Source organism: Poecile atricapillus, chromosome 33 (assembly GCF_030490865.1).
Source record: "Poecile atricapillus isolate bPoeAtr1 chromosome 33, bPoeAtr1.hap1, whole genome shotgun sequence".
Taxonomy (NCBI): Eukaryota; Metazoa; Chordata; class Aves; order Passeriformes; family Paridae; genus Poecile; species Poecile atricapillus.
In genome coordinates this window covers 211,227-237,054 of record NC_081281.1, presented here as the reverse complement: position 1 = coordinate 237,054, position 25,828 = coordinate 211,227, and the positions used below count along the sequence as shown (strand labels likewise).

The 25,828-nt window shown below is 59.7% G+C and overlaps 4 protein-coding genes across 10 annotated transcripts; 1 reads left to right on the top strand and 3 right to left on the bottom strand.

Moving 5' to 3' along the window:
* Nucleotides 1-375: 375 nt before the first annotated feature.
* Nucleotides 376-9,417, bottom strand: PRPF3 (pre-mRNA processing factor 3). 2 transcript variants are annotated; one of them, XM_058860757.1, is made up of 16 exons: nucleotides 9,328-9,417; nucleotides 7,715-7,894; nucleotides 7,129-7,259; nucleotides 4,576-4,722; nucleotides 4,380-4,463; nucleotides 4,059-4,279; nucleotides 3,488-3,794; nucleotides 2,748-2,914; nucleotides 2,242-2,324; nucleotides 1,962-2,105; nucleotides 1,680-1,779; nucleotides 1,460-1,573; nucleotides 1,230-1,348; nucleotides 873-956; nucleotides 727-788; nucleotides 376-620 (listed from the first exon to the last, which is right to left on the bottom strand). In XM_058860757.1, the coding sequence occupies exons 2-16, from the start codon at nucleotides 7,857-7,859 to the stop codon at nucleotides 474-476; spliced, it is 2,055 nt and encodes a 684-aa protein (XP_058716740.1). In that variant the 5' UTR covers nucleotides 7,860-7,894; nucleotides 9,328-9,417; the 3' UTR covers nucleotides 376-473. The 2 variants fall into 2 exon arrangements, with proteins under 2 accessions (XP_058716740.1, XP_058716739.1); XM_058860756.1 differs by lacking the exon at nucleotides 9,328-9,417 and adding an exon at nucleotides 8,455-8,637.
* Nucleotides 9,418-9,550: 133 nt separating this feature from the next.
* Nucleotides 9,551-10,622, bottom strand: MRPS21 (mitochondrial ribosomal protein S21). 2 transcript variants are annotated; one of them, XM_058860779.1, is made up of 3 exons: nucleotides 10,550-10,622; nucleotides 10,205-10,294; nucleotides 9,551-9,775 (listed from the first exon to the last, which is right to left on the bottom strand). In XM_058860779.1, the coding sequence occupies exons 2-3, from the start codon at nucleotides 10,285-10,287 to the stop codon at nucleotides 9,595-9,597; spliced, it is 264 nt and encodes an 87-aa protein (XP_058716762.1). In that variant the 5' UTR covers nucleotides 10,288-10,294; nucleotides 10,550-10,622; the 3' UTR covers nucleotides 9,551-9,594. The 2 variants fall into 2 exon arrangements, with proteins under 2 accessions (XP_058716762.1, XP_058716764.1); XM_058860781.1 differs by having other exon boundaries at nucleotides 10,205-10,297; nucleotides 10,550-10,595.
* A 301-nt stretch (nucleotides 10,623-10,923) lies between these two features.
* Nucleotides 10,924-13,103, bottom strand: CIART (circadian associated repressor of transcription). 2 transcript variants are annotated; one of them, XM_058860778.1, is made up of 5 exons: nucleotides 12,812-13,103; nucleotides 12,108-12,408; nucleotides 11,783-11,858; nucleotides 11,622-11,700; nucleotides 10,924-11,536 (listed from the first exon to the last, which is right to left on the bottom strand). In XM_058860778.1, exons 2-5 carry the CDS (start codon nucleotides 12,339-12,341, stop codon nucleotides 11,260-11,262), a joined length of 666 nt encoding a protein of 221 aa, XP_058716761.1. In that variant the 5' UTR covers nucleotides 12,342-12,408; nucleotides 12,812-13,103; the 3' UTR covers nucleotides 10,924-11,259. The 2 variants fall into 2 exon arrangements, with proteins under 2 accessions (XP_058716761.1, XP_058716760.1); XM_058860777.1 differs by having other exon boundaries at nucleotides 12,108-12,412; nucleotides 12,812-13,099.
* A 521-nt stretch (nucleotides 13,104-13,624) lies between these two features.
* Nucleotides 13,625-17,591, top strand: CA14 (carbonic anhydrase 14). Of its 4 annotated transcripts, XM_058860776.1 has the most exons (10): nucleotides 13,625-14,031; nucleotides 14,797-14,997; nucleotides 15,065-15,207; nucleotides 15,681-15,776; nucleotides 15,850-15,916; nucleotides 15,984-16,141; nucleotides 16,216-16,345; nucleotides 16,443-16,463; nucleotides 16,535-16,619; nucleotides 16,718-17,591. In XM_058860776.1, exons 1-10 carry the CDS (start codon nucleotides 13,980-13,982, stop codon nucleotides 16,797-16,799), a joined length of 1,035 nt encoding a protein of 344 aa, XP_058716759.1. In that variant the 5' UTR covers nucleotides 13,625-13,979; the 3' UTR covers nucleotides 16,800-17,591. The 4 variants fall into 4 exon arrangements, with proteins under 4 accessions (XP_058716759.1, XP_058716758.1, XP_058716757.1 ...); XM_058860775.1 differs by having other exon boundaries at nucleotides 16,443-16,619; XM_058860774.1 differs by adding an exon at nucleotides 14,162-14,182 and having other exon boundaries at nucleotides 14,818-14,997; nucleotides 16,443-17,591.
* Nucleotides 17,592-25,828: the final 8,237 nt, after the last annotated feature.

Genomic DNA, 25,828 nt, shown 5'->3' with positions numbered 1-25,828 from the left:
CCCGCCCGGCAAGATGGCGGCTCCCCCGACCCCCCCCCCCCCCCGCGAGCGCTAAAACAATTTGAATGCTGTAAATCCCGGAACCGCTGGGGCTGAAAAAGACTCCGGAGTCCAAGCTGTGACCGACTGGCGCTCTATCAGCCAGCCCAGAGCACGGAGTGCCACTGCAGGTCATTCCTTGGCCACAGCCCGGGGTTCCGGTTCGGACCCGCTGTCCCCCAGCCCCGCCGGGGCTGAGCCCTCAGCGAGGAGGGGAAGCGGCGACTGCGCCCCCCGGCCCCTCACGGCTCCCTCAAGAAAGCCAAATAAAGTCAGAAGGGGAGGCAGCGTGGTCCTTCGCCCCCTGTACCCACAAACTCCCGACGGCGATTTGTTTTAAAAAATATGTCTTTAATGGGGTGCTGAGGAGAGCGCCGGGCGCTGTCGGGCTCGGGGGCTGCGGGGCAGGAGCGGCCGCGGGGCCGGGGCCCGGCTCAGTCCGTGGACTCGAGCACGGACTCGCTGAGCGCCAGGTCCCAGTAGTGCTCGGCGCTGTGCTTCTTGAAGTGCTCCCGCGCCATGTTCTCCGTGGGGCACTGCTTGAACTTCATCTCGCCAAAGCTGCGATCCTTCGCCGTGCCCTGCCGGGAGACAAGGCGTCTTTTCAGGCCACAGCTCCAGGAATGCGATGGAGGCTTAGATCCCACCTCAGCCCCATCCTGGCATGGAACCACCACCACCACTCACCTCCCAAACCAGAGAGCATTTGTTTGTTTTCTTAACGGACTCCTCGTCAGACTCATCATCATCTGGAAAAACACCAAAAATAAAACCTGTTTAGTCCATTTTAGGAGCAGGACTCTCCCCTCTCACACCCGCACAGCATCGCTCACCCTCTCCCTTCGTGTTTGACGTCTGCTCATCCCACTTTATTCGATGCAGCATAAGACGTTTGAATTTCTTCTGTGCTTTTGGGCCTGTGGAAGAATCAAGACAACATTCTCAGAAAATCTCTTAACCTGCAGCTGGCAGAGGTTCCCTTCCTCATGGAATGATCTGGGTTTTCTGACTGGATTGCTGCATTCTGCAGTCATTGCTAACCTCATTAATGATGTAATTAAGGGAGTTGCTAATTGCCTCCTCAATTCCTTGTCCTTTCCTAACCCTGCCACCATTTTCCACAGCAGTTCCTGCTGGAGGCAAGCTCTGGAATGCTCCGTGGTGGCCCAGGGCTGCCTAGAAAGCCTCACCTCCTTCTACCACCACCACGTTGACGTCTTTGTGCAGGACCACCACGCCCGTGAGGTACAGCTGCCCAGCATTCGCCTCGATTTTGAATTTTTTTGCTGGATTGCTCAAGTTTCGGACCCTAAGGGTAAGATGAAAAAAATAATCAAATATTTGTGGGAAAGCAGAACTGTTATCCCAGCCCTGAGAGATCCCTCTGCCCCAAGCAGGCCCAGCAAGAGAGCTCGCTCACCTGTACACAGCTATGTGAACTCCCTGTGAAACATCTTCCTTGAGCTTTTTCACCTTCTTGGCTTTGCGCTGCTCTGCCGTGAGCTTCCTTGCTGCGTTTGCTTCCTCGTGAGCCCTGGAAACAAACAGGCAGCACTGAAAAGACCGGTCCCAAAAAAAGCCACCAGCACTAAATCCACCCAAAGGTGTCCCAAAATGTCCCAGTACAAGGTGCCACCTACTTCTGTCTCTTGGCCATCTGCGCTCGGACGTGAGCTTCCACCTTCGTTGGGTCCTGCACAGCCTCCGTGCCCAGCACCCGCATCAGGTTGGAAATCCTCACTGCAAGGGAATGGAAGAGGGGCTGGGAGGGCTCCCACCGGAGCCTTTTCCCACCACAACGCCTGCACACACATAAACCCCTTGTCTGTGTGGATTTCACGTCTCTGCAGTCCCACCAGGGCTGTGCTGCCATCAGCACTCCCAACACATCAACGTCTGGCCAGGGCCTGGCTGTCACTCACCTTTGGGCTCTGGTGGTGGCATCAGGCCCAGCCTGACCTTCTCCTGCAGCTCCTTCTGGGCTTCTCGCCGTGTCTGGCGCCGTAATTTCTTCTGCTCTTTCTTTGTTAAATACACACCCAGGGTCACCGGCGTGTCACTGTCCACTGGCAGGGAAATGAGACCATCAGGAACGTGCCCTGGAGGAGCCAGGGGGTCCCAGGGAGCAGGAGGACACCGGCGGTGCCGCGCAGAGGGGTCGGGGCTGCTTGAGCAGCCAAAGCCCCCGAGCCAGGGCCATACCCGGGGGGTTGAGCTGGGCTGGGTGCTCCACCAGGTTCGTGATCCCGAAGTACTCGTCTTTCTTTGAGGTCATCCCGCCCTTTCTAGAAAGGAGAGAGTTGGGCATCAGAATTTCCAGCACAAATTCCTGCACAAATCCCAACCCAGAGCTCGATGGGCTGGAGGAGACCCACAGTGACACGGTGTTGATGCACAGGTGTCTTCCCCTATTTCAGGGTTTGGGCCAGGGCCCCACATCCATCGTGAACACAACGTGTGCAGGATGCTCACGCTGGAAACAAAACCAAACCTCTCCAACTTAGGGCTAAAATACCCCCCCAGCTCCACAGCAGCTGCCTCCTACAGCCCCAGAGAAACTTTGGGAGCAAACCCAGTGCCTGGATCTTGGAGATGAGAGATGGAATTTGATGGAACATCTGGCCTGATTTCCCCATGTGCTTCCCAGACCCACTGTCAGCTCCCAAATTCCTGCTGTGGCAGAACCATCAACACCTGGAAACACTCACAAATCCAGGCCGTTGGGGATGATGTAGGAGTCCCACCACTCGATCTCTGGGATCTCCCCCTCCTTCAGCTCCTTCTTAGGGGTGATCAGAGCCAGCTTGGTGGAAGTGTGAATCCCAGTTTTCCTGGCAGCCTGGGAGATCTCTGCCTGCAGCTTTTCTAACTGAGCCTGAGAATGAGAAGGAAAATGGAACAGAAAGGTCATTCCAAAACAGCAGAACACAGATCACCTGCTGATTTATCTGGGTTCCTAAACAACATGAAGCAGACTGCAAGAGAAACCACTCAGCACATGATGGTGAGGAGAAGCTCTCATGCCTGCCAAAACTCTGGCCTTATTCCTGAGCCTTTCCAGGACTATGGGACATTCCCAAAGGAACATCTTCCTCTAGGGACTGTATCCCTGGATTTTTTCCCTCCCCTTCTCCCCATGAACTTGGATCATTTTAACAAAATTCCTTTAAATCTCCACTTCTGAGTGTTCTCTTGGGAACCTTCAACGTTTTGTCAAAAAAAGATTTTGTCTTTCAACAGGTGAAGACAGTGGTGAGAAACCCTTTACACACACAAGTGCTAACTTGGGCACACACCATCCCAACAAAACCAGGGTTTTTAAGGAAAAGTTTCAGGTGACTTGACTGGAAAACTTCTGAGTCAAAGGCACCCCAGGTCCCTTCCCAGCCCAAGAGAGGAGAATCCCCTTCTAGCCACGCTCTCATCAGCAGGATGAGATCTCTGATACCTTTGTTCGCAACCTCTGGGCAATTTTCTCAAATTTGCCTTTTTCATGGAACTTGAAGGTGCGTTTCTGCCGCTGGGCCGGGGTTATGGAGACCCGGGGGTCAAAGTACGTGTTTGACTCCATGTCCTCGGAGGGCTTTTCCTTAAGCTGCTGCTTGAACTGCTCTCTCTTCACTGCTCGGATGTTGGCCTTGAGGGTGGGCATGCGGTGGGTCAGCTCGATCTCCTTCCCGCTCGCATCCACCGTCCGGCCCTGCTCATCCAGGATCAGAGGCGTTGGCTTGGTCTGATCCTTCAGCTCCACTTTCCTGGGGGCAGGACAAGACACATTGCATTCAAATGTGAATACAGCACTAATTCAAAGGAAAGTTGAGTTTATTTTTACAGCTCATCTGTATGGCCAGAAGAGATTCCAACCTTGTGTGCACAATTAGGGAATCTTGGCCAAGGGAGGAGGAACCTCCATTTCAGCTCTTTTCAAATAAAATTTGTTCCTTCAGCAGCAGTTAAAGCCATTGCTGGGGAACCAAGAGCACCCGAGGAGCCCCTGGCCTGGCCGGCAGGGTACTCACGGCGGCGCGATGCCCATGGCGTGCAGGTTGGCCAGCCCCACCATGTTGGCGTTGCCAATGAGCCCCGGCTTCAGGGCCAGCTGAGCCTGGATCCGGGCCTGCAGCTCCGCAGCTTTCCTGGCCTTCTCGATGGCATCGTTCATGAACGTGGCTGCCTGCGAGGGCTGGATCGTGTTGCCGATGGGGAGCCGTTCCGATTGGGATGAAGAAGAAATTTTGGGCTGTTGACAGAGAAGGAAGTTTTGTTCCATGCCCGTTCCATGTCACAGCTGAAACAGGGCCAGGGATGTGCGGGCTGTGCCCGCTGCCTGCCGCAGGTACCTGTGGCGTTGGAGGACTGATGAAACTCAGCTGCTTTTTCCTCTCTTCAATCTGCCGGGTGGCTGCCTCCATCATCTGTTTGATCTGTGGGAAAACACACAGGGAGTTTTTCTTTGCCACTGGGATACGATTCCTCCATTCGGGATGAATTCCCAATACCCTACCCCGTGTTGGGACACGGCCCAGCTGCACTGACCTGGAGCTTCGTCAGCATCCCTGGGCTCTCTGACGGCGGGCCTGGAATCACTTCAGGCTCATCCTCAACCTCCTCGAACCGTGGGATGCGCCGCTTCTTGACGCCAGAGGATTCCTTGGACACCTCAGAGTCATCCCCAAACACATCCTAATGTAAAGAAAGAGCAGAAGGCTGTGGTTAGAACAGAGCGTTCTCCTCCCAGAGCGGGATTTGAGGTCAGAAACCACCGGCATGTCTCAGCTCCAGCTCCATAACGCAGAATTCCAGGGCAGCACGTGCAGGCTGAGCCCACGCCGAGCCTGGGCCCTGGTCCCCCACCAGAGAAACACCAATGACGTCCATGCAAGAGCGTGAAGGACAGGAGACATCGCAGGGCTGTGCTGCCTAACAGCCACCACCACTCCCTCGGGTGTCGGGGGGGACTGGCACTGAGCAGATTGAAGGTCTCAGCGACGTGGAAAGACAGAAAAAGCCTGCCCAGAGCTGATCTGACTGGGATAAAAACATTTCCACGTCTTCCACCAGCTTGAGAGGGTTTGGTGAAGGAATCTGCGCTGTCCTACCACGCAGTCCTCCCAGGAGGAGGATGCGGCCCTTGGCCTGGGGAGGGTTGGGACACCTGCAGCATTCCCTCACTCCACCCCAGACCACTCCAGCTCAGATCCAAGGCCAGAGCCACTCCAGAGAAGCAGAGCTCAGAGAGCACACGGAGCAGTGGCCCCGCTGATGGGCTTTCAGCAGCGTCAGGTCACCAAACAAAAGGCACAGTACATTCTCCACAGAGCTCTAGTCAGGCCCAGCGCCTGTGGCTGTGGATTCCATCGTCAGTGCCTGTGTATGGAAGCCTGGATCTGTCCGTGCGGTGGGTTACTCTAGTGTGTGTGTCAAGGTGTTATTTGAAAAGAAAATATACACACCGGTTGGGAGCGTTAGTTGCAATCCCTTCTTCACTACAACGGTTCATATCCTACAAGGACACTTCCTCAGCCACACAGGTACTTCTTGGAAAACCTACAAGTTCAAGAGAAAGGACTTGCCCATAGTATAAAGTGTGGAAACTTTACGTTCAGTTCCTGACCTTCCCAAGCCATGACCTACCCCAGAGCGAACCGAGGAGCGGGAAGTGGCACAGCAAGTGGCCCTGGAATCATCACTGCCCGACGCCATGGGATTACATGTGCCAGGACAAATTCCTCTCCACAGCCTGTGCTGGGGCAGGGTCACTCAGTCTGCAAGTGCTGCCATGACCTGACAACCTCAGAGACGCTTTGTGTGCCTGCAGGGTCCGGACAGACCCGGAGCGGGATGGAGAAGTTCCAAGAAATGGGATTCCAGAGAGAAGAGTGAAGATTTGGCAGGAGGAACACCCCTCTCCATGCCAGGAGCCAAGAGAAGAAGGATCAGTTTCTGCTGCTGCTGCCTAGTTCAACTTGTGGCTCAGCCAGGAACAGCAGCAGTGCTCAGGCCAGACACCTCTGTGGCTTCACCGGGGAAGGGTCCCCTGCTGCGTCCCCAGCCCTGCTCCTGCTGCCATCACCAGATCCCTCTGCCAGCACTTGCTCTCCAGCCACCCCAGCGGGCTGTCACCACGCTCCTGCCATCATCAGGTGATGGCACTGCCACTGTCCCCAGCTCTGCCGTGCCCCTGAGCAGGCCCAGGGGGGCAGCTGCACCTCCAGCCCCTGACATTCCCACAGCCCCAGGGCCCAGCCTGGCACCCACTGCCAGGGAGGGAAGGAAACAAATCCCTAGTGGAAAACAGGGAGCGGAGCCAGCTCGTCCCAACACTCCCAAAGAGATCCAGATCCTGAATGGGACTCTTCTGGCTGTTGTGGCTCACTGAACTCGGTTCAGTGCTGACTGCAAGAGTTGGGGAAACCCAGACTGCTGTGAAATAGGACCCCAGGAAGAGTGAAAGGAAAATCACTGTGAGTAGGAGCAGCACAGAGAGGGCCTGTCAGACCTGGCCGAGTATGGGAAAATTCAATTCTACAGGATGCTGAGAAAAGTCCTCAAGAGAAGAAAGAAGTGAAAACAGCTTTGGATGCACAAGACTTCCACCATACCAGGCAAGGGAGAAACACCAGAGCAATGGAATCCCAGCTGGAATCAATCCTGTGCTAGGACAGGAGCTGCCACAACCACCTGTTGTTCCTTCTGGGTGGAGAAAGGGAATGAAAACCCCCCCAGATCATCCACCAGAGCCCCACACGCTGCATCAGGGCACAGGGAGCAATGGGAAGTCACTGGGAGCAGCTGTCCCAGGCTCCACATGAAAATACAAGCACAAGGAGCCCTGAGAAGAAGGGAAATGGATCCCCATGGATTCACTCCACAAGCCTAAAGAAAGCCAAAGCCAGGCTTCCACCTTGGCTTTGGGAAAGAGAACCGCAAGGTAAAGGCTCCCACACTTCATCACGGAGAGGAGTCGTTTCTCTTGAACGTTCCGAGCTGTACCTCTCTGGAAGAGGAGAGTGTGCCAGAGCACCTGTGCTGCCTGCAGGCCACCCAACCACAGGAAAAACCAATCAATAATCAATAATCAATAATCACCTTTAGCTCCCGCTTCCGGTTCCGGTCACTGTTGGATTTGGAGTGCCGGGAGCTTCGTCCTTCCTCCACTGCCTCGAAGAGCTTGTCCACAAACCGCAGGGTGGAATCATCCAGGAAGGGTTTAAGGTGGTCTGGAAGAGAGGAAAATCCTATCAGTGCAAAACTCTGAGCTTGAGGTGAGCAGGAGGATGGAGAATCCACAGATTCCTTGGAAGATTTAAACCACCTAAATTTAAGTGTGATTCAACTCTACAAACACAGGGAGGCCTCTGAGGCTCTGGAAGCCTCTGGGAGCTGTGGATCATGTCGTCAGGAGCTTTAAACTAAGGGATTAAGGGAGTCTGGGCAAAGCAGGGCTGTAATGGGCAATAAAAGCACCCTAGTTAAATTACCGTTCTCAGTTCCTTGAGTAAGGAATTAGCTTCCACTGCTCTGATTTTGTAACGTATTCCAAAGCTTTCCGCTGTGCCTGGTCTGATGGATCTGCCCGTACTCACCTCATGGAGGCTGGGAGAACTGCCCTGTGCCCCTGTCCCTCCACCCTGGGGAGGTCTGGGCTGTTTCACAAACCCAGCTCTGGACGTACCGGCTGCTTTCTTCTTGTCCATGCCCTTCCCGACGCAGTTGAGCGCCGCGGTGACCACGGTGGGCTCCGAGAAGCCCAGCACGCGCTTCACCGTCTTCTCGATCCATGGCTTCAGCTCGTCCAGCTCCCGCTTGGACAGCGACATCTCTGCCCGCGCTGAGCGGAGCCCCCGGCTCGCAGCTGGAAGGAGACAAAGGAAATAAAACAGGGTCCTGGAGCATCGTCACCTCCACGCCCTTCATCCTCAGGATCAGCTCTTGGAGACCATTTGTGCTCCCTCGATTTTAAACTTTGAGCTAAAATGAGCCAAGCCCCATGAGGAGGAAGGTCCTGACCCCCCCAGGGGACCCTGGACCCGCTGCTCCCACTCACGTTCCCTCACAGAGCCCAGAGGGACGCACCGCAGCGCTCCCGAGCTTCCAGAACCAGCCCGGGAACGTCTGCTCTCGGGACAGCCCCTGACGGTGACAAAGCCCAGGGGTAAAGGCCTCCAGCCCGCAGATCCCTGCCTGGGGCTGCTCCAGGGCCTGGGCAGAGCTGCACTGCGAGAGGAACCGCTGGGGCAGGAGAACCCCCCGTGCCGTGCCAGGACGTGAGCCCCTTCCCCGAGCGCAGCCCAAACCCAAACCCAGCCACATCCCCAACTTGAGCCCCTTCCCCAAGAGCAGCCCAAACCCAAACCCAAACCCAGCCACATCCCCCCCACCCTGCAGCTCTCACAGCCCGGGCCGTGGCTGCACCTGCTCTGAACTGGCTCCGGGCCCAAATCCGATCGGGGAAAATCTCCTTAGGGATGAGCTCGACCGCGGCGCTCCCTCTGACAGGAGCCCTGCGGGAACGGACACCAGGCTGTGCTCCTGGGATCCAGGGGTTCAGTCGCCCCTCCTGGGACCGGGATCCAGGGGTTCAGTCGCCCCTCCTGGAGCCGGGAATGGGCCCCGGGGTCAGTTCTCACAGAGAGCCCCTGGTTTCAGGTCGGGAGCAGCTCCAGGATGTGGCTGCTGCTTCCTGCAGGCTCCGGCCTCCCTCCAGAGCCTGGAAACCTACACAGGTTCTACTTTTCCTGGCAGCTTCCTTCGACACGGGTTCACACAGAGCCCAAACCGGGATCCTGCCGTTCCCCCCGTGAGTTCTGAGCCTGCAGAGGCCGAGGAAAAGCGCAACGAACGAACTGCTGCCCCTCACGCATCAACAGCTCTGAGCGTGTCCGTAATCACCCACAGAACTCGTGTAATTGGAGTCGGTTCAGCTCCCAGGAAGAGCTGCGGGGGAAGCGGCGGCTCCGCGGGCGTTTCCCGGTAACACCGGGGGAGCAGCTCCAGCAGCCGCAGCGCTGGAGCCCCGAAACCCTCACCAGGATCGATGAATTCGTACCCGAGCACCGCCCGACCGCGCCGGGCTCCTGCCGCCCCCGGTGCCGCGGCGCCGGCACCCCCCGGAGCCGCGGAGCTGCGCCCGGGCCCGGCCCGGCCCCCTCAGCGCGGCGCGCCGGGCGAGCGGCTCCGCGCGGCCCGGGCCCGGGGCCACTTATAACACCTCCTCTCTCCCTCTCGGCAGCCCGCCCGCTTTCCTCGCTCCCTCCGCGCCCTCCGGGGCGGCCCCGCTCTCCTCACCGGCCCCGTTCCCCTCACGCCGCTCCCGGTCCCGGCCCGGCGGCCCCTGACGGTGACGGCGCGTCGGGGCGGAAGCGGAAACGGGCGCACGGCGCGTGCGCGGCGCGGGGGGTGCCGGGAAGGCGGGAGAACCCGGCCGGGGGGAGCCCCGCGCGCTCGGCCCCGCCCCCGGCCCCGCCCCCGAGCCCGCCCCTCCCCTCGCGCCGTCATTAATTAAACTCAATTAACGGGGAGCAGAGCGACAGGGTTTTATTGGGGCTGCCCCCCTTAGCAGCCCAGCCACGGGTCCTGGCGGCTGCTCCGCGCCAGGAAGGCGATCCTGCGCGCCATCTCGGCGCAGTACACCCGCCGGCACGCCTCGAACGCGCGCCGCCGCCGCGCCCGGCTCGGCTTCTCGAAGTACCGGGAGCGCCGCACGGCATCGGCCACGCCGTCCTGAGCCAGGATCCTGCGGGAGCGGAGACAGCGCTGGCAGCAGTTCCGGGATGTACGAGGAGGGCAGGAACGAGCACCCCACGCTGCAAAGCCCGGGCACAGCTCGGTCCCCACCGCGACCCTCGGCTCCTCCTCGCCGTCCCTCCGTGATGAGGGACAGGAATCCGCCCCGAATTTCATTTCAGGTGGGACCGGCGATCGCACCCAGCTCAGCGGTGGCGCCGTCTCTTCCTCCACCGCCCTGGCCCGGGTCTGTGCTGAGCTGTTCCTGAGTTTCACACTACTCACACCCGCGTGAGCTGATGAGAAAAACCCGGCCCGACCCTCCCGAAACCTTCTGCTCGTGAAATCCTGGTTCTGAAGGCAGTAAAGGAGCTGGGGCCTCTCCGGGCCCAGCGGCGGGCTGTGGAGCGCCGGTCCCGGGGCTCTCCGCGGTGCTCACCTGTTGAGGACGCCGAACGCCGCCTCCACGTTCCCGTTCTGCACCATCACCGTGCGGCCCACGAAGCGCAGGTGGTTCGCCATGGCCGCGCTGCTGGCAACGCGGTGACTGGGACCGGGCGGCCCCGGGGCTCGGAGGAGCCGGTCCCTCGCGCCCCCCGCCCCGGGACACGGCAGGGAACCCCGGGAACGGAGGTGCCGGTCCCTCCCGCACAGCCCCAAGGGAACACGGACCTCCCGCCCCACGAACGGTCTTGGCGGGGCGCTGCCCCTGCCCCGGGCCTCCCCCCGCCCGCAGCGTGCCCGGGTCAGGCCGCTCCCGGCAGGGCCCCGGTCCCGTCCCCACCTGACCCCGGTGGAGCCGCCGCCGCTCCGCGCCCGGACCGGAAGCTGCTGTGGCGGAACTTCCGTTGGGAAGAACTTCCGGTACCTCGGGAACTTCCGGCGGGGCAGAGCGGGACCGGCACCGGGGGCCGCTCCCTCCCGCCAGGCCCGCCCGGGGACCGGGACCGGGGACCAGGGGCCGCTCCCTCCCGCCAGGCCCGCCCGGGGACCGGGACCGGGGACCAGGGGCCGCTCCCTCCCGCCAGGCCCGCCCGGGGACCGGGACTGGAGGCACCGCGGGCACTCGGGGTCCCACAGCGGAGGGGACGGCTCTGAGCCCCCCGGGGACAGGAACCCACCCGCGCCCTGACAAGGGACAGAGGACACGACACCGAATGGCCCCGGCCGCTCCCGCGGCGTTTATTGCTTCCAGCAGGGCCGGCTGTGGGACATCCCCGCTCGGGGGTCCGCAGCCCTCAGCCACAGTCGCCCCCAGCCACCCCAGGCCGCGGGGGAAGGCACAAGCCCGGGAGGGCCCGGCCCCCGCGGGGAGGGGGCTCCGCTCCGGCCAAGGCACGCGGCCGCCCCGGGGTTGGGGCTCCTGGGGGGGCTCGGGCCCCCCGGTCAGTCCCGCCCGCCCGCGGGTCTCACTGACCACTGGTAAAAAAACAATCAGAAAAGGCAAAACCAAGAAATGCAGACGAGATCTCCCCCCCCGAGCCGGGGGGGGTGTCACACGTCCGGCGCCGGGGGGGACTCGGGGGTCCCGGCCTGGCACCGGGGGGACCCCCGCTGCTGTAACGTCCCCGCGGGGCTGGCGACCGGCAGGTCCCCGGGGAGGTCCCCGGGCAGGCGGCGGCAGCGGGGAGCCCCGGGGGGACCGGCGGGGGGGCGGCGGCGCGGGGGAGCCGCGGGGGGCGCCGGGTCCAGCGCGGGTTTGGGGGCGACGTGGGGGAACCAGAGCCGCAGCATCGCCTCCACCTGCAGCAGCGTCCCCAGGTACCGGGCGCTGCGGGGACACGGCTCCTGTCACCCTCTGCAGGGGGAGACAGCTCCGTCCCCTGCCCGCCCCCGGGACGTCTGGGGACACTCACCCCATCTCTGGCTTCTGCAGGACCCCAATGATCCGCTGCAGCCGGTCCATGGCCACGCTCTGCTGGAAGCTGCTCAGCCCTGGGGAGTCCCGAAATGGTGTCAATTTTCCACAGGGGGAAAGAGGCACCTGGGGGAGGAGGAAGCTGCGGGGGGCACCCACCTCTGTCGTAGCGGCCCCGCCGCAGCCCCTCCAGCAGCTCCGCCAGCGGCCGGATGAAGCCCCGGAGCTCCCGGCACTGCGAGGAAGGGCAGGAGGAGTGACCAGGCTGCACCCAGATTGGGAAGGGGGTCTCGTGCACCCCCTTATCCCCCCTCACCCCCCAAACCCCACTTACCACTCTCTCAGCCCCCGAATCCTGCTCATCGCTACCCACCCGTTTCAGGGGGGGAAACTGAGGCAGACACAGGTTTTTTTTTAGGGGACCAAGCCCTCCTCCCACCTCCTGTCTTTGGGGGTGCCCCTTTCTTTTCTGCCAGAACCTCACCTTTTGGGCAAAGAGGCGATCGCCATCGCTGGGAGGGACATCCCCTCCCTCCCCCTTCCGCGGGCGCTTCCCCCCGCGGGGTGACGGCGGCGATTCCGGGGGTGCTCGGTCCAGCCCCCCCGGGCGCTTTCGGCTGCGCTCAGCTTTGGGGGGGCTCCGGGGGGGGCTGCCAGCCTCCACCTCGCTGTCAGAGGCAGGGGAGCCGCAGGAGCAGGCACGGGCGGGGGGCTCCATGGCGGGGGTGGCCCCCCCAGGGGAGCCTCTCCCTGCGTTCAGCTCCAGCAGGGTCACCCAGCCGAGGCTGTCTGGGGAGGGAGGGAAACACAGAAAAAAAGGGGGATATCGGACAAAAATGGAAGACGAGGAACTGCCTTGCTCTCCCATGGGGGTGTCACCCCCACACCCCCAGTGCCACCTCACATTCCCCGGGGAAGGAGATTTGGCATCTCCTCAGACAGGGTGGGGGGTGCAGGGACCCACCTGGCGCTGGGACCATCCCCGGTGTCAGGACACCTCCCTCTCCTCCCCCAGCCCCGGGACACCCCGGCCCCGGGACTACCCAGTCCCGGAACCCCCCCACCAGCTCCACCGCTGGCCGCCCCCAGCCCAGGCCGAGACCCCCCCGTGATGGGGCCCTTCCCCCCGCACCGGGACCCCCGGGACCAGGACCTCCCCCCCCCCACCCCCGTCACCCCGGATCCCACCTGCTCCCGGCTGCAGCTGCGGTGGTGCCGGTGTCGCCGTTCCCGTTCCTGACCCAGTGCCGGTATCACTGTTCCAGTATCACCGTCCCCGTTCCTGTCCCGGTATCAGGGTCCCGATGCCGTTGCTGGTATCGCTGTCCCCGTTTCCCGTGCCGGTGTCAATGTCCCTGAGCAAGTAACACTGTCGCCGTACCGGTGTCCCCGTGCCACGGTCGCTGTCCTCGTGCCGGTCCCGGTGTTCCGGTGTCCCGGGTTCTCTGTCCCCGGTGCCGGTCCCGCCCCGCCCGCGGCGGCCCCACGCGGACACGTGCGCGGCCGCACGTGCCTCCGCCCGGGCCCCGCCCCGCCGCGCTCCCATTGGTTCGTGCCGCCCCCCCCCGCTGATTGGCCGCGGGGCGGGGCTCTCGCCACGCCCCCGCCCCGCGATTCGGGGCACGCGGCGGAGGGCAGCGCCCCCTGGCGGGCAGCGGGGCGCGTTCTGCGGGGTCCCAGGCCACGCCCCCGTCCCGCCGGCCCCGCCCCCCGTGCCCCCAGCCAATGGGCGGCGGTCCCGGCGCCGCCTCTCGCCCAATGGGCGGAGCGGCACCGCCCCCTCGTCGTTACATAACGGGCGGGACGGCGCGTGGGCTCCCACGTGGGGGCGGGGGCCGTGTGACGTCACGCTCGCGCGTGGGGAACGCCCGCGGGGCGGGGCTTCCCGGGGAGGGGCGGGGCCGGGGAACTCGTGCAGGGTCTGCCTGCCCCCCCCCACCCCCCCCGAGAACCCCCAACCCCTCCCCCCCACCCCCTCATTTTCACCCCAAAATCCCTCCCAGGGCCCCGAGCCCCCAGCCCAGCTCTCCCTCCACGAGGCCCAGGGTGACCCCCAGACCCCCCCAAGACCCCAGCTGACGACCCTCCATAAGGCACAAGGCCCCCCTCAGGCCCCCCAAACCCTCAAAGTCCCCCAGACCTCACAAACCCCAATCCTACAAACCCCTCACCCCACAAGTCCAGAGCTCACAGCCCCGCAGACCCTGCAAGCCCACAGCCCCATCTCCACCCTCCTCACACCCCAACATCCCGGGCATGGCCCTTCCAGCCCTCCCCGTCCCCCCGGGGGGGCCCGTCCCCCTGGGTTGGTATTTAGGGCCGGGCCGGTGGCACCCAGCCCCCCTTGCCCCCCGCCATGCTGAGTGTGCTGCTGCTCCTGGGGGGCCTGGCCCCCGCCCTGCCCGCTGGTGAGTCCTCCCGGGGTGCCCCTGGCAGATCCAGCTCTGGGGTGCAGCCCTAGCCCCCCTCAGGTGACCCCAGGTTGGGCCAGGGGGCTCAGCCGAGCCTCCCTCCCAATGCCTCTGCTCTCCCCAACAGGTCCGCACTGGATGTATGAGGGTGAGTGGAGCCCCACCCAGGGACCCCCATTTATCCCCACCCCCCCAAACCACCCCCCGCACCCCCTGAGCTGCGGGGCTCACACGGGTCTGCCCAGAGGGTGGGGAGGTGGGTGGGTGACAGCTCCCCCTTGATCCTGGACACCTGGGTCCCCCAAATGGGATGGAGACGGGTGCATGGCAGAGCTCCCCTCGCTCCCCCCCAGACACCCGGGTCCCCCCAAATGGGCACCCACCTGGGTCCCCAAGGCAGGCGGGGACGAATGGGTGCAGCCCCCCATTTTCCCCTTCCTGCCCCCCCTTGTCCCCCTCGCTCCAATGGTCCCTTTGTGCTCCTTTACGTAAGGTTCCTGCTGCCAAATCCAATTAGGATCCGGCCTTGGCCAAATCCCGCTAAGCCCCATCCTGCCGGGCCCAGGGGACCCATGGGTGCCCCCCCGGCCCCGCGGGCTCGGCTTTGTCCCAGCTCCCCCAGCTGGAAAAAATGTCCCCAGCAGATTAACGAGGCCCTCGGGAATGTCACCCGCGTCCCGGTTTGGGGGGCACTGCGGGCGCTTTGGGTCACGGGGCCCTGCGGGGTGAAGCAGCCCCCAGGGTGAGGTTGGGGGGTCCCAGCTGGACTCTGGTGCCCCCCAGGCCCCCATGGGCAGCAGCACTGGCACGAGGGACACCCAGAGTGTGGGGGTCGGGCGCAGTCACCCATCGACATCGCGACAGCGTGGGCACAGCCGGACCTGTCGCTGCCGCCGCTGCAGCCTGAGGGCTACGAGCACCCCGAGAGCCCCCGGCTGAGCCTCGCCAACAACGGCCACACCGGTGAGCACCGGGGGAAGAAACGGGGGAGGCCCCGGTGTCCCAGCCCTGCTGACCCCCTGTCCCACAGCCGTGCTGGCACTGCCACCGTCGCTGCGGCTCCGGGGGCTGCCCCACACCTTCACTGCCGTGCAGCTCCACTTCCACTGGGGCCGGCCTGGCCACGCTGCTGGCGCTGAGCACCTGCTGGACGGGCACCGCGCCCCCGCCGAGGTACCCGGGCTCTGCGGGCCGGCCGGGGAACAGCTCCGAAAATGGGTCTGGGGGCAGGAAATGGATGAGGAATGGAGTGGGAAAGGAGGACAGGAATAGGTCTGGGGTCAAGAAATGGCATGAGAATTGTGTGGGAAATGATTGTGGGAAGGGGTGTCAGTGTGGGAAGCAGCATGGGAACAGTGTGGAAGATGGGTTTGCACTACAGGAATTTCCTGCAGGGAATGGAAAAGGGGTCCTGCTGAGGGAAATGGGTCCAGGGATGTGAAATGTGAAATGAGTGCAGGGAGGGGACGGGGTGCAGAAGGAAAAAAGGGTGGGAAACAGGAGTGGGAGCAGGTCTGGGAGCAGGCAGCAGGTCTGGGCACTGCCGGAGGTGCTGGGACGGGTGCAGGCAGCGGTGCAGGAAGGGAGCCGGGGCAGGGGTTGGGGGTGGCAGGGCTGGGGCTCAGGGGGTCCCCGCTGTGCCGCAGATGCACGTGGTGCACTTTGACGCCGAGCGTTTCGCCGATGCCAGCGCCGCACAGCAGCACCCCGGCGGGCTGGCCGTGCTCGGCGTCCTCCTGGAGGTACGGACCCCACACAGCCCCCCACCCACCTACGCTTCCCCAGCCCCTCACTGACCCCCCCTCACTCCTCCAGGTGGGAGATGACCCCCACCCTGCCTATGACAACATCCTGAAGCATCTTGGCAGCATCCGCTACGCAGGTGAGGAGAGGGAGGGGGGAACCCCAAATCCCCCTCCCAGCACCCCCAACTGCTCCCCCCCCCACAGGGCAGACGGTGGCCATCCCCTCCTTCAGCATCCGGGACCTGCTGCCCGCGCACCTCGACCGCTACTATCGGTACAACGGGTCCCTGACCACCCCGCCCTGCTTCCAGAGCGTCCTCTGGACCGTCTTCCCGCAGCCCGTCCGCATCAGCCGGGCCCAGGTAGGACCCGCTCTGGGGGGAGCCCCCCAGGTTTGGTGAACGCGGCCCCCAGTGCTGTCCCCTTCCCCTTCCAGCTGGAGCAGCTCCAGGGAAGCCTTTACTCCACGGAGGAGGCCGAGCCGGATGAGCCCCAGCTGCTGGTGGACAATTTCCGCGCCCCGCAGGAGCTGAACCAGCGCCTGGTGCTCTCGTCTTTCCCCAGGGGTGAGCGGAGGGGTGGGAAGGACCCCCTGCACCCCCCACATGGCTCCTGGAGCCCCAGCTGGGCACAGTGGCCCTGACCCTGGCCTTTCCCTTGCAGAGCCAGAGGGATACTCCACAGGTAGGGCCAGGCCGGGAGGCTGGGCTGGGGGGTCACCCCTGCACCCCCCTGAGCCCCCCGGTGTCACACAGGTGAGGTCATCGCCATCATCTTTGGCACCGTCGCCGGCTGCGTCGGCCTCTTCCTCGCCGTCCACTTTGGGGCCAAGCGGATGCGGTGAGACCCCCCCACCCCCCTCAGAGGCTCCCCCACAGCAGGGGGACCCCGAGCTCCATGGAGAGCCTCCCCTCTCACGCTGGTTTCTGCCCCGGCAGCGCCAGGCGGGCACAGGCGCAGGACGTCGTGTTCAAGGCTTCCTCCCGCCGCTCCCCCATGGCCACTGGACACTCCCGCTGACCCCCAGGCTGGGCTGGGAGGGGCCCACACTGCCCTCCCACCACTGTTAATAAAGCCCTTTCCCCCTCCTCGTGGCTCTTTATGGGGAGGGAACGGGGGCCTTTGAGGGGCTTTGGAGCTGGATCCCATCACCCCCAAGAAACCAGAACCCCCCAGGGCAGCAGCAGAGCACAATGGGGGAAGTGACCCCTCTCCCCCCTCCCCTTCTCCCCACCAGCCACAGTGTCCCGTGCTCTTGTTAAAAGGGTTTTACTCTCAATCAAAAAAATAATTTAGCCCCTGCTGCACCTCAAACCCCCCTGGGAGCTGAACAGGGGTGAGAGAAGGGCAAAGCATTCCAGTCCCAGTGCCCCCCACCCCCAGAGCATCAGCCCCAGCACCACTGGCTGCACCGGGGGTAGGGACCCCCCCAGGGTGACAAGCACGAGAGAACGGGGGGTCCTGCCCTGAGCTCCCCAGCCCTGGACTGCCCCCAGGGCATCTGCCTATTAAGGTCCAGACAGAGGGAGACCCTGATGGATATGCCAGAAAAGGCTGGGTGTGCCTCTGTCCTCTGTAATTCCATTCCAAATTATTTTTTGGATTAAGAGTAAAACCCTTTTACAATTTTCACCAGAATCAGGCAGAGCTACTCGGTACAGCCGGGCCAGGACCCCCAAAGCCCCAGTGCTGCTCTCTCAATGCTCTCCATTGCCCCCGAACTCGCCCCAGGGATCCTCACTCCGGCACCAGCTCCCTCTGCCGCCCCCGGCGCCGCGGCGACCCCCGGTGCCCCCCAAGGGCCTGCCAGACCCCCCGCCACGGCCAGAAACGCGCTGGCCCCCACAGCCCCGTGTGGGGCCGCCCGCCTCGCACCGGCACCGGCGGGACCCGGCACCGGCACCGGCACCGGCACCGGCACCGCGAACGTGGCGGCCGCGCACTGCGCCCCCTGCCGGCCCGGAGGCCTCTCCCGGGGGGGTAGGACCAGGGCCGGAGCTGGGGCCAGGGACACTCGGGCCAGCGACACTCGGGCCAGGGACACTCGGGACAGGGACACTCGGGACAGCGACACTCGGGACAGCGACACTCGGGACAGCGACACTAGGGATAGCGACACTCGGGACACTCGGGCCAGCGACACTCGGGCCAGCGACACTCGGGCCAGGGACACTCGGGCCAGGGACACTCGGGACAGCGACACTCGGGCCAGCGACACTCGGGACACTCGGGACAGCGACACTCGGGACAGCGACACTCAGGACACTCGGGACAGGGACACTCGGGACAGCGACACTCGGGACAGCGACACTCGGGCCAGGGACACTCGGGACAGCGACACTCGGGACAGCGACACTCGGGACAGCGACACTCGGGACACTCGGGACAGCGACACTCGGGCCAGCGACACTCGGGACACTCGGGCCAGGGACACTCGGGACAGCGACACTCGGGACAGCGACACTCGGGACAGCGACACTCGGGCCAGCGACACTCGGGACACTCGGGCCAGGGACACTCGGGACAGCGACACTCGGGACAGCGACACTCGGGACAGCGACACTCGGGACACTCGGGACAGCGACACTCGGGCCAGCGACACTCGGGACACTCGGGCCAGGGACACTCGGGACAGCGACACTCGGGACAGCGACACTCGGGACAGGGACACTCGGGACAGGGACACTCGGGCCAGCGACACTCGGGACACTCGGGCCAGGGACACTCGGGACAGCGACACTCGGGACAGCGACACTCGGGACAGGGACACTCGGGACACTCGGGACAGCGACACTCGGGACAGCGACACTCGGGACAGCGACACTCGGGACACTCGGGACAGCGACACTCGGGCCAGCGACACTCGGGACAGGGACTGCACTGGGGACACCTGACACAGTCCATGCCCAGTACCACCTATCTGCCGGATCATCTCTCCTCTCCTCTCCTCTCTCCTCTTCTATTTTCAAGGAATTCTTCTTTAAAGCAGTATTTTTTCTCCATTCCAAGCCCCTTTCTGATTCTGATTCTGTCCTCCACCCCCATGCTGCCACTGTTTACAGAGGAGCTGGGAAGAGCAGGAAAACTTTATTTAGACTAAAAAATTCCATCAGCCAGCAAGGACAGCCTGGACGGCTCCAAAGCCGCTCCCTCCAGATTCCCATGGGATGGACAGTTCATTCCAGCTCCCTGATGGTGCTGCAGGGAGTGCTGGGCATTGGTGCCATGAGGGCTTGGCTTTTCCATCCATCTTCACGTCTCCTGCAAGGAAAACTCCAAACAATGTCCCCTGCAGCCTCTTCCGCAGGAATCCCGCGAATGCCATCTCCTGGGCACGAGGCATTGTTCAGGGAAGAACCGGGAGTTACCGGCTGTGTTGTATTAATTTCCCTTCTTGTTTTGCTTCCGCCTATTAAAGCTGGGAAATGACACAACGCATCCGAGCATCGCTGACTTCAGCTGCACCTTCCTCCTTGGACTGAACCCCCCGACACAGCACCAGGCTCTGGGTGCCCCGAGCATCCCTGCGATGCAGCTCCCTCATGGCAAAAAACAAGAGTCTCATTCTTCCTTCTGTTTTTCTCCTTTTCCTTCCTTTTTCCCTCTCTTTTGGTTCATGTGTTGAGTTTTCCCTCAGGAAAGGTGCCCCTCCCTTGCTGCTCTGTTGCTGTGGCAGATTTTACTGTTGGATTTTGGCAAAAAAAAACCCCTTTAATAATTAAAAAATTAAAGACAAAAAAGTAGAAAGATTGAGCAAAATAGGGATTTGGGGAATAGGAAACAAGGTTTTGGGATGGGAGATGGAAAAGCCCTTGGTCTTCCTCCTTTCTGTGGCTGCATTGGGTTTGCTCTGTGTTACCAGATGTGAAGAATCAGTAAGAAAAAAGGTAAAAAGAAAACAGAACAAAAATAGAGAGGTTTCCTTTTCCATCCAGAAACACAATTCAAGATCTGCACCTGGGATGCAGGATGCTGCTGGGATGTTCCAGCTGGTCACAGCCAGGGAAGAGCAGCTGTTTCCCCCTTTTACCACCTTATGGCACATTTTATCCATCTCCCTTAGTGGATTCTCCAAGTTTTCTCAATTTTTCCAAGTCTTACACCATCACACCCAGTTCTGAAGAGTCAGAAAACCCCAAGCCAGCAAATCCCACTGAATTCTGACTCCCAGCTCTCACGCCAAGGGTTTGTCCATTCAACCCCATGCACTCATCTGATAAGCCATAATCATCCTCAGGGACCTTCCTCGCCCCTTCCCTGCCCGTTCCTTTAATCCCAGGATATTTTAACCCTTCCGTGCTCCCCCAGTGCCTCCCGGCTGAGCCAGCAGCTCCAGCCCTGCTGGGACTCTTCACAACAAGTTCAGATTTCTGCTTGGGTTGGGATTTTTGAGTTCCAATGTTATTTTTGTGGAGGAGGGAGAGGAGGATCTTTCGGAGAGGAGGATTTGAGGAGAATTACTTCCTGCTCGGCATTCCTGGGTATTTAACCCTTCGCTAAACATCTCTCTACAGATGGGGGAAGCTCATTTGGCAAAGCACAGAGAACCCCAGGGAGGCTGAGAATTGGCTTTGGGATACGCTGGAAAAATTCTTCAGTTGGGTCCACTGTTGGTAGGAAAAAAAGTCTGCTTTGGGGAATTTTTGGCTTAAAATTGATTTGAATCCTTAAAATCTGCAGAAATCTTTGGTTTAAAATCAACGGGAGATGAGATGAGATGAGATGAGATGAGATGAGATGAGATGAGATGAGATGAGATGGAGATGAGCTTTGAGGCCACTCCCAACCCCTTCCATGATTCCATGGCCCTGCGACCCAAAACAGAGCTTCTCCTGTACTTAGCAAGGCTCGTCTTGTTCTTTCCTGGTTTTCTAACCTCCATATTCAAGAGTCACAAAAATACTGATTTTACACCACCTTTACATCATCTCTATCTCTTTCGCTTCCCCTTTTCCTTCCCCCTCCAGTCTGCACCAACTCCCACCTGGATCCCGCCGGCTCCTCGCAGGAGCTCTTCTGTTGCCTTCTCCTCAGGGTGTTTTTAGCCACTATAAATTAAAATAAATCCATGACTGTTCATGTTTCTTCCTCCTGATGGAGAAACTGAGGCATGGGAAGGGGAAATGAAGCCAAGACAAAAAAATACCCCAAGATTTTATGGGAAGTCAGGACTTTTACTCTGGCTCCTAGTCAGCATCTCTGCTTTCGCTCCCAGAAGAATTTGCTATTTATAGCTCTGCTTTGCTCTGTTAGAACATAATCAAAACCATCCTCCCTCCATATGAGAGCTCATCCAGCGGCACTAACCCTCCCCGGGGAAAACTTCCCAAGATCTGCAATTCAGCCATCCGAAACGCCTCCACAACGGGAAACTTCCACCGCCGGGACACGGGACAGGGGACACGGAACACGGGACCCGGGACAGGGGACCCGGGACACGCTCAGCGCGCCCCGCTGCAGCGCCGGGCACAGCTCGGGCTCCCTCCCGCTCTCAACCCCCCCCGAGTCATTTCCTGCCCCACCGGGACGGCTCAGGAAGGGCCCGCGGAGCAGGAGCGGAGCCGCTCCCGGCAGCCGACACCCAACGGAGGACGATGAACTTCTGCATCGCTGTGCTCCTGCTCCTTCACTCCTTGACGGGTAAATACATTCCCCGTGTTTCCCGGGCTTTCCTAAGGGCAGTTGGATTTCAGCTCGCTGCTCTGATTATTCCCACACTCCTGGGATGCCGCGGGGCAGATGGAGGGGGGATCTGGAAGCTGAAAGATCTTGGGGGGGATTTTCTTGGAGAAAGGGGATTGCAGGCAAAAAAATACCAGGAATACACCATGTAAATTACTGAAAGTTCCACAAATGTGTGCTTGCCGAACAGTGGGATAGTGAATGTTTCCCGCATTGTGTTCAAATCATTTGCAAATTCCAGCTGGGAGCTATTAGGAGACACAGGGAAAAAGCCCCAACAGGATTTCCTGAGAGTTATGTGGGCACTTTGAGATGGGAAAGAGTGGAATCAAGATACTGAGGGAGAAAAGCCCAGCCTGGAGCTGCTTAGGGATGAGCATGGTATTCCCCCATCTCTGAGAAGTTCGGATACAGAGAAGCACCGGCTGAGGGGAACTGCAGCTCTGCCATGCTCTCCCTCTTCCTCTTTCCCTTTCTTCTCCTCACTGAAGGAGAAGGAACGGACCCAAACATGAAACATCAGGGAGGGGATTCCCAGCTGTTAGCTCTTTTTGGGATACGGTTGCCGTTAGTGTGACTGCAGTGTAAACACAAGAGCCGGCTCGGAGTGGCTTTTGGGAAAGCACAGGATAATGTGCCCCAGAGCCAGAGCTCAGCGCTGCTGGGGCATTGTCAGAGGATGAGCGTGGGAAGGAGAGGGATGGGGCAGGTCCTGACTTCAGCCCAAATTTCCCCAAAAGCTCAGGATGGGAGTGGGACAGGTTGGGGCGCCTGACACCACGACGGGCGAGGCTACACTGTCCCTCCTGCAGAGCCCCGATCCCACCCTGCAATCTTCAGCCTCAGTCACTCTTTTCAGAGAATTCCCTAATGAGAATTTTGGGACCTGGGCTTCCCCCACAGGCTTTGCCAGTGCTGAAAAAGTCAGGGATATGAGAGGAAGAAGTGGGAGGGTTTGGAGAGAGACCTGGAGCCACAGCTGGCCCTGGGCATGACTGACAGCATCATTCCAGCTATTAATGGTGCAACTTATAATGACAATATTATCTTATTTATGACTATAGATGAATATCAAACTATAAAAATACCTTATTCCATATCTTCCATTCTCATGAGTATCTTAGTGTATGAATCTGTGACTATTAGAACATTAATATTCCCAATTAATTTGCTTTAAAAAATCCCTCCGAAAAACAAGAAAACACACAGAACCTTATGTTTGGAATAGGGAATGAGCCACTTGCTCCAACTGTGACAATGTCACATGGGCCAAAATTTATTTATAGTGGCTCAGCCCTATGGAAACATGAGGGTCCCTTCTGAGCCCTTGGCAGCTCCACACCAAAGGCGCTGGAGCAGCTGGATCCTGGATGAGCAGCTCATCCTGGGGGAGACCCAGCCCAGCTCTGGCTCTGGGGTGCAGAGGCTCCATCCCCACCACTGCATCTCTCGCTTCCAGCACATCCACACACAAAAATGGAGGAAAACCCCAGCTCTGGTCTGACCTCCCACACCTTTCGTTGGGATCTAATTATGGGTCAGGTTGTAAATCCATCAGTCCCACAGGAAACGGGTTTTGCCCAAAGCACCAATAAATCAATGAAACTTCACGTGACCCCACACCCACGGCTCGACCCGAGGCGCTGCATGATGATCCACACGTTGTTCCTTTGCTTTCAGGGAAGGCAGATGTCCAAGATGACATGGAGGAGATGACACAGGATTTACATGACTACGTGGCACATTTAAGTGAGAAATGCCTTTTTTAAGCCTTTTTACCATTTTCCACAAGCCTGAGTGAGTTAACTGGGGCTGGGAAGGGATTTATGCGAGTTGTCCAGATTAATTTGAGATACACTGGCTTCTCAGGGGGAAAAGCTGGGCGATCACAACCCAGGACATGGGGGAGGGACTCATCACACCCCATTCTGGACAGGTGTCCTCCACCCCCATAGCGCCACCTCACCTGGAACTGTTTCCATTCCAGGTAATTACTATTACTCCACAGAAGATTATTACTATGACAACATCACGGCAACCCCTGCCACATACATGTATGAGTTGGATACATATGAGGTGAGTTGGGTTTATCTCAGTATTCCCCAAAAAACAGGTTTTCTTCACCCAAATCTCTGCCACAAGGAAAAATAAATGGATTAAAACTGCTGATTTTTAGACTAGGAGTTAATCCTATGCTGTGACATATCAGGTTATTTCTTTCTGCACATCCAGACAAGCACCATTGGAGAGGTGGACTGGGAGAAGTGGTTTCCAGTAGAGAATGCCACCACCATGATTTCAGGATTACCAGACACAAATGCTCCAGGGGATTCCAGGGATGTTGACAACAGTCAGGTGGGTGCTTGTCAGCTCAGGAGCTCTGCCACAGGCAGAGCTGGGGCTTTCTTACTGATTGATTTTCCTTGGCTCACCAGGATTCCCAGGAATCATTGGGACCATCCCTGCAGGGCCACCTCACCCTCATCATCCTCCTCAGCTTCCTGAGTCTCCTGCTATGACCCCCAGACTCCTCTTCCAAAGGTACTCTGGGATTTCAACACTCACTCAAAGTGTGTCCTTTAACCCAGGGAAATCAAATTCTTTCTGAAGCAGCAACTTTCCAAAACAATGGAAAGATAACAAACCCTTCCAGGCATCCAGATGTGATGCCAGGGAACTCACCAGCAGCTCTGATGCCACTAATGGCCTGGAGAGGCTTTCCAGGGCACTTTCCCAATGACCTCCTGGCATTCAGTGGGACCTTCACAGGTGTGAGCAACCAGGCACTTCCCGCTGCTCATTCACTCAAACATCCTGTTCCATAAAATCCTGGAATGGTTTGGGTTGGGATGAACCTCACAGACCAGCAGGTTCCTGCCCAGGTTCCTCTGAAGCTCCATCCCACCTGACGAACCTTATCCTACAGATGGAGCTCTCCAGCATCCCAGGAATATGCCGACCCCTGTCCTGCCACGCTCTGGAACCTGCTTACCTTTCTCCCTCATTCCAGACACGGTGGCTGGGGTGGTGACCAGGACACTGTCAGGTGTTGACAATGACATCCTCTCCACGAGGCGTTGTCTCTGTTCTGGAACTGTGAGATTTTGTGTCTGAGGTTTTGGTGGAGGGACGGTGCCACCCCACGGCACGAGCACAGAGAGCTCTGCAATGCTTCAGTCCCTTCCTGCCTCCTCAGATTCTGCTGTAAATAAGAACCTCTGTCAATAAAATCCCCAATACTTGGTGCACGGTCTCTCATGGTAAATAACCCGTAACCACCACCAGAACTGGCATAACAAATACAAACAACGTGTGCAGTGCTTGTCCCATCAGAAGGATCTTCTTGAGCCTCGAAACCCAGCCAGGAACTCCCAACTTTGTTTCTTCCACAACTGCTCTTCACACCATTTATTTTCCAGAAACACCCACAATATCTGGGTGTGATGAGAAACTGGACCAGAAAACCACCCACCACCCCAGCCCCCCTCACAGAGAGCAAACTGTTGCAGAAATGGCTGATTTTGGTCAAAAAATCAGTTAAATACCTTTTTGGAGGAAAAAAGTGAACTCCCACACTCGGTGCCTACGTTGCTTTTCCTTGGGAGAGTTAACAGGAAGACGGGACAGAAAACTGGCCCAGGTGCACCCTAGAGGACAAAAGACGTTGAGTCGAGCCAACAGGAGATTCATGGTGGCCACAGTCCCCAGAGCCCTTGGCTCCCTTCAGAAACCTCCCAGACCCCAGGAGAATCTCCCGAGCCACCGGAGCAGGTACGACCCATCCCACCCACCTCCTCTGCACCCACGGAGCAGCGGCGCCAGCCCTGGCCTGTCCCACCCCTCCCAGCTTATCCAGGCCCCAGCCTTGGAAAGAAAACTTCTGTTTCCTACGGAAGCGAAAAGGCTTGAAAAGGGCTCAGAAGGGTCTGGAGGAGAGAGACTAGATAAACTGCCTGGCAGTGCCACCTCCTGGCTCTGGGCTGCCATAAAGATGGAGTGAAAAAAGCCAAGAACACCCCGGAAAATTATTCAGGATCACACAGCAGTGAGATTTCCAAGCCTGGAGTGGAGTAAAAAGCAATTAAAGGAAAATAAAAGAAGTGGTATATTTCTATAAACCATCCCTCTAATGCAGACATTGAAAATAAACCAGTTTGTTGTAACCTGGCCTAACTATAAATCGAATTGCTCCTTTCCAGAGCAAATCCTCCAGTTACAAACCTTCCCGATCAAATCCTCACCTTCCAGCGATGTTTTGGGACAGTGATGTCCTGACAGAAACGCACCCCACATGGACACACCCCGAAATTTCCTGCTCCCAAAGCTGGGAATATTCACCCAAACCTCTTTAGTCCCAAAATGACACC